Genomic DNA, 7,156 nt, shown 5'->3' with positions numbered 1-7,156 from the left:
AGCAAGGTAGTGCATTCTAAAGCTGATTCTACTTGCAACGCAATCTTGATTGCATTACTTATCAGATTGTCTGGCTCCATTAACAATTTATCTCGCGTCTTGTTACATGACGTGCCTTCTATCAGTTGGTCACTGATCATCTGATCATGCAATGCTGTGTAGTCACAGGCTCGGGCAAGCTCCCGCAGATCAGCGACGAACGCTTGCACGGACTCACGGGTCGTTGCTGACGTTTCCGAAGCCTGTATCTCCGTATCAGGACTCTTTGTTTGCCCGCGAAGTGGTCTTTCAGCAACTTGACTGCTGCATCAAACGTATTAGCTGACCCCAGCGCTGAGAAAACCCTCTGGCCCTCGGTACCGAGGCAGTGAATAAGGAGAGCGGTCATCCTCTTCTCGGGGAGCTGTTCGGCGGAGACCCCCAGTGCATCGACGTAAGTCATAAAACTTGTCAGCCACCGTGTCCATGGTACAGGAGGTTCCCCGGGCACCGCAAGGAAAGGGTCGGTGGGGGAAGGCTAAATCCAGCCTCTTCGTCGCCAAATGTTGTATAGTGAAGAATTAACTTCCCACCCTCCAAGACCAAACCTCAAACCGCTTGAGTCACGTAATGAATATAGCGCCCCTACTGGTGATGTGTAATAAACTAAGCATAGCATAACCTATGTTATCAAACATAACAACACAGTCCTTGGTTTTGAACACGTCCTAAAACAAAAGTATGTTTACAAGTAAAGTGGTCCCTTACCAGTATGTTCAGTAGCCTATGGCAAATGAGAACAGTGAATCCAATAATAATTTTATAAGTATTTAGTGAGTACTTTAAAACTTAAAGTTGGTGTTATGAAAAAAATACGAAAACTAGATATTGTTGACACAGTTTCACTTTACGAGCCCTTTGAGTCAGCGGGTGGTTCGCACATTCAGCCAGCTTCCTATATCCACGTGGGGCCATTGCCATGGGAACATGAATGCTGTTTCCTGATAGGCTGAAGACGTTCCATAGAATCTGGACGTTCTGCTGCAACTGAACATGTCGGAGCTTGGTTGCGGCGCTTTGTTGCGGCGCTTAGATGGACACTGGCTGCGCAAAGCGGGACATCTGGTCACCCTATTTATATGGTATCAGCCCATAATGGTACCGGCCCAGCCGCCCAGAATGGTATCGGCTTGCAAGTACTACCACGACTGAACACCGGCCCAGACCGGCCCAAAACCAGACCGGCCTACCGGGAAAACTCCAGATCTTCCCGAGTAGCCACCCCGGGCCTGGTACTACATATATACATTTCAAGGATGCTACATCAGCTCCCCAGTCCAACCCTACAAGGCATCTGATCACATTCACAACTTTTTTGCATTCATCCACAATGTTTTGAATGTGTTTCCTCCATAAATCTGGAGTCAAAGTATACTCCCAAGAACCTAAATGTCTCAACTACCTCTACATTATTTCCATATAGTTTCAACTGGGTATTTCCTCTATTCCTCTTTCTGGTGAAAACCATTACTTTCGATTTTTCAACTGAAAACTCCAGACCCCATTTATTCCCCCACATCTCAACTTGCACTTTTTTAACTACATGACTCAAATTCCTACTATTTTTCCACAGAGCCCCATAATCTGCAAATATGATCTTCCCATATCTACCGAAATATTTCCAAAGATATCATTAATCAAGATAGAGAATCGTGTAGGACTTATTGCACTCCCCTGCGCTGTTCCATTCCCAACCTCATATCTATTGGACATTTCACTCCCTACTTTTACCTGGATGGTAGCCCCTCCTTCCATAACTCCTTCCCAAAAGCCCTCCTTCCATAACATATCATATGCTTTTTCTACATCAAAGAAAACTGCACAGTATGGTTTCTCTCTTGATTTGCACTTTCCTGACTTCATCCTCTAAACATAACACTGAATCTAAAGTACCCCTCCCTTTCCTAAAATCACTTTGGCATCCTGCAATTAAATCCTGTTACTCTAAAAAATACATCAGTCTTTCATTTATCCTTCGTTCCATTAATTTACATATGTTTGACGTTAATGCAATTGGCCTATAATTCATTGGGTTGCTTGCATCCTTCCCTGGCTTTCTTATGGGAACAATAACCGCCTCCTTCGAACTCACTGGTTCTACCTTCCTCCCACACCTTATTGTACAGCCCCAATCATTTGTTCAGACCGTCTTCACTCAAGTGTTTTATTATCTCATAACATATTTCATCCTTCCCTACTGCAGTCATACCCGCTTTATCCAATGCTCTTTTTAACTCCCAACGTAAATGGAGCATCCTGCTCATCTCCATCATTTTCCTTTCTCCGTAACGCCTCCATGTTTTCAGATTTTGTTTTTTCCCTGCCCTTTTCCCCTCCTCAGACAAATTATTAGAACTGTGTATCTTAACAAAACTATTTGCCAATAGCTCAGCTTTTTCTTCATTAGTCACTGCTATTTAGTTACTTTTTAGTTCACTGAGTACAAGTGTGTTGGTTCCAGGTGCGGTGTAGATCAAATAAGGAGACGGAGCATAAGTAAAATAAAAGTTCTCTTTACTTGAGAAAAAGGTGCATAGGTTCAAACTTTACAAACGACAAACGGCAAAACATAAAGTGGAGCAGTAAGGCTCAACAAGGTATGCAATTATTAACTACAAAACTGGAAATAATAATAGATGCACACTGCAAAAGTAAAGTTGAGCAATCAGACTCCAATGTAAGTACAAAGACTAAATAAACGAAAACAAATAATGAACTCAAATAACATCAAAGGTACCTGATACCTAGGTACCTAAGGCTTCCAAGGGATCTCAAACATGTAATACAAGTGATCAACTGACAAGGGAACAGGGAAATGGGACTCACCTAAATAGCCACATACAAACATACAACAGGTGACAACCATTAGCAATTAGTCCATGAAGAATAATAATCCATGTCGCCAGTAGGCAGTGTCGGGGAGTCAAGACTATACTATCATATACTGAAAATGATGGGTCATTAGCCAACTGTCGGAGAACATGCCAGTAATATTTAGAAGTGTACAGTCTATTTTGTAATATATCTTTTTTAAATCACCTTCCCAATCAGATTCAAAGGTTCTGTTCATAAAGCCCTATCCTGGCTAAAAGGCCATAATATTCAGCCACCTGGCTGTAAAACGTACATGGCACAATATCTAGCACGCCAGATTAATAAAGCCCAGCCCCAGTCCATGAATTACCTATTGAAATCTGTAAATGCTGGAGACTCACTGTGCTGCCATGTCTTGTCCTGTTACAGACTCAATCAGACTCAACTATTCAAGGGCTTAATGATGATAGGTTGAATCAGGTGTGCTAGTACTAGGCTTGAACAAAAACCTGCACATCAGGAGACAGGAGCAGTAGCTTATTGAAGAATCTGTAAATGTATAAGCCAACTGGCCCCAGTACTTTTTTCCAAAGAGGAAAAATGCATGGCATTTTAGCAAAGACTCACAGAGTGACTGGACTGGATTTAAAGGGTGAAGGATAGGAGAGAAGGATGCAGTAAAATAATGCGATCAGAGTTAAAAGACCATAATAGAAGAATGTTGACAAAACTGCAACTTCAAATCCTCCTAGGGATCATTTTAGGACTGTGGTTTCAGGAATGTTTGAAGGGTGAGTTATAACTGCTAAAATCAACTTGGAAATATTGCATGCCTGAAATGAGAAAATTAGAGAAGTGTGGATAGGAGAAAATGTACATGTGTATCTGACCATATAAACTGGTTTTAATAGAAAGTTGTATTTTAATAAGATCTAATAATACTACTACTAATAATAATGATAATAATCTAATAAGAAGTTTTTTTATTAACCATGAAATTATAGATTTTTCTATAATAATAGAACAGGACAAAATATGTCTTTCAGAAGTGTCTGCTACTCTACATGGTGGTCTTGCTCCCCAGGGCTTTGGTAAATCCATCAGTGACGCAAACCTAATGTTTGAGGTAGTAGTTATACTTTTTTGTTATACCAATTTTCTACAGTATATAAAATGTTTTATTATAGGCATATTAAGACTGCTGGGTAACTAGCCCATGGTCTGTCCTATATCTTATTACTCCCTAACATCTTCTATGCTGTATATGTATATGTATTTCAATATCACTGACAGGTAATAGTCCCTTTCTTCTGAGTGCAGTTCCTGTTGGGTGGAGTGGAGATAGACCAAGACAACAATATTGTCTTGACTGACAAGGAGATGGCGTCTATGAGGCAGGGACGAGCTTTCCTGGCCGTTATAAACGACAATGCTCCCAAGACCCTGTTTGCAATGGAGCAGATGCTTTCCAACCATGAAGATCAGATGAGGTCTCTGACTCATCCCCACTTTGAGAGCCTAGTTCTGGGGATGATCTATTCTGCACATCAGGCCAGGCGCCAGGAGAACAAGGAGGAGCAGCAGGCCTGGGCTAGTGTGCTTACCCATCTGGCCAATGTTACAGTCAACGAGCTACGCAGACAAGATAATATCAATACATCCACTTAGAACACTGACTGTCCATCATCAGTCCAAACATACAGTATGTCCACTCTGTATTTGAGCACCTGTATTTCCAGCGTGAAGTCAAAGAATAAAGCAATGACATATTCTCTGATACTCCACTATCTGTAGTATGGGTGTAATTGCTACAACAATGTATCATGTATCATGTAAAAGTGTACACACAAATTGACACATTTATAAAGGAAAGGAAAGTATATAAAACGTCTTCTGAAATTCAACTTCATCACATTTTGATCAATGCAAATTTAAATTATCTTGGGAACAGATCATAACACAGTGGAAACATAAAAAGACAGAATATATAGAACATATACACTCACTGAAAACATCATTAGGAACACCTATACAGTCCTAGCTGGTGGAGGTGGTGTAATGGTGTGGGCCTTGGGGAATGTTTTCTTGGCACACTTTGGGCATGTTAATACCATGTTAATGGTATGTTAATGGATTGTTAATACCATCATCACTTTAATGCCGCAGCCTATTTGGGTATTGTTGCTGATGACCATGTGCATCCCTCCATGGCCACAATATCTTCTAATGGCTACTTCCAGCATGACAATGCACCATGTCACAAAGCAAAAGTCGTCTCAAACTAGTTTCATGAACATGACAATGAGTTCAGTGTTCATCAGTGGCCTTCCCAGTCACCGGATCTGAATCCAATAGAACACCTTCGGGATGTGGAAGAATGGAAGATTCACAACTTGAAAGTGCACCTAAAAAATATGCAGGAATTGTGTGACACAATCATGTCAACATGGACCAGAATCTCAAAGGAATGTGTCTAGCATTTCATGGAATAATGCCACGGACTGAGGCTGTTTTGAGAGTAAAGGGAGGCCCTACCCAGTATTAGTATAGTGTTCCTAATAACATGTTTTGTGAGTTTAGAACAGTTATTCACAGATGCTTACAGTACGAATTGTCATGTCATGGAGTCATGGAAATTATCATTCCCTTATCACAAACACCACTTTGACTTGACTTAAATGTCCATTTCACAGATGATTTATTTTTGCCCCTTTGTGTCTTGCTATTGTCACTGCATCTGGATTTGGCTGCCAGCCCTCTTCTCTCCCTGGTGGCACACTGTTGACTCCAAGGTTAGCTGCTGAAGCTTCGAACTCTGCCTGCCATTTAATTCTGCTGCTCTCCCTGCTTACTGCTCAGAACCTCCTCAGGGTTCCACACATTACTGCCTGTGTATGAAGCAAAACAATAATCCATTATTCACTGTTCTATTTAAATCTAGAAAACAGTGTGCTCAAAGACAGTTTAAATTATACATTCTTTCTCAGTGATAGGTTTAATGGTTGTAACTGTCTAGAATAGGTCATGTGATATCTCTGTGTAGAGTGTTATACCCATACATAATTGAGCTGAAACATATGGGAAATACTCACCCATTCCAGATCCTAATACATCTCTCCCATGGAATTGAATTTGTTGACATGGGAAAAAATATAACTGCGTAGTGTAATACAAGGGATGTTCTTGTGGGGAGCATGCAGCGTTTGGCCTGTAGAGGGAACTATAGGACTGTGGTGTGATGATTGGACACCAGCTGGGGCTAACTCACATCACCCACACTCCACCACAGTCATGTAGCTCCCCCTGCAGGCCAAACGCTGCATAATCCCCACAAGAACATCCCTTGCTGACATAACCTCAATCAGTTTACAAGAGATAATCACAGCAAACCTGAGCTCAATGTGAAAGGGTCTGGTGAAAATGTATTTTTTATTTAATTTAATGTATTTTTCTATATTATAATATTATATATAGACCTGTATATTTTTACACCTCAAACCAAATACCGGAGAAAATCGTTCTGAATCTAGAAGAACATCGCTATGAACTAACTGCATGTTTAGCACATCACAACATGCTAATAGAACATCAACATACATACACATAATTAAATACACAGTCCTTGCTTTGGAACACGTCCTAAAATGTGAATTACATTTACAGGACATGTATCACTAACCTTGTAGCCTAGAAACAGGACGGCAGACGATACAGTGATTCCAATTCACAACTTAGGGTTAGGGTATTTAGTCATTAGGGTTAGGGTATTTAGTAATTAGGGGTAGGGAATTTAGTAATTAAATAAAAAGTATTTAGTGATCCTAAAACTGCTGTTTGTTATATTTAATGGGCTCTTAAACTCTTAAACTTTCATAATATGAAGAAAGAAAAAAAAACGTTTTCTTTTTCTTCACTTGCAGTCATTGTCAGGGCTGGTGGGGTTAGATGAGTTAGGACTGTCCTCCATCACTGGGAGGCAGAGACGACAGGGAGGGGGGGGTCAGTCAGAGAGAGGGGGGGCAGTCGGAGAGAGGGGTGTGGGGACCAGTCAGAAAGGTGGGGAAGCAGTCGGAGAGAGGGGCGGAGGACCAGTCAGACTCAGTGAGAGGGGGGGATTGGCTTCAACGCTGGTGTTTTTTAGTGTTTTTAAGTACATTTGTATGTACATTTTTATTTTAGTACTTATAGGGAACGGTTGTGTAAATAGTACCTACAGCAGACTAGACTTACTAGAAGTTGGTGCGCAAAATGAGAGGACTGTAACAACGGAATTCTTGGAACAGCAGAGAATCCCATTCGACAT

General features: G+C 41.0%; 1 protein-coding gene across 1 annotated transcript; it reads left to right on the top strand.

Annotated features, from left to right (window-relative positions):
* Positions 1-3,571: 3,571 nt before the first annotated feature.
* On the top strand, positions 3,572-4,521 carry LOC308165488 (protein FAM180A; the record flags this gene model as incomplete). Its single annotated transcript, XM_080539640.1, has 3 exons — positions 3,572-3,644; positions 3,900-3,979; positions 4,174-4,521. 3 exons carry the CDS (start codon positions 3,572-3,574, stop codon positions 4,519-4,521), a joined length of 501 nt encoding a protein of 166 aa, XP_080395766.1.
* Between the last annotated feature and the right edge of the window lie 2,635 nt (positions 4,522-7,156).

Source organism: Nansenia antarctica (assembly GCF_963989245.1).
Source record: "Nansenia antarctica genome assembly, chromosome: 9".
NCBI lineage: Eukaryota > Metazoa > Chordata > Actinopteri > Argentiniformes > Microstomatidae > Nansenia > Nansenia antarctica.
Note: the sequence above shows the minus strand (reverse complement) of the source record. Positions and strands in the feature narration are given on the sequence as shown.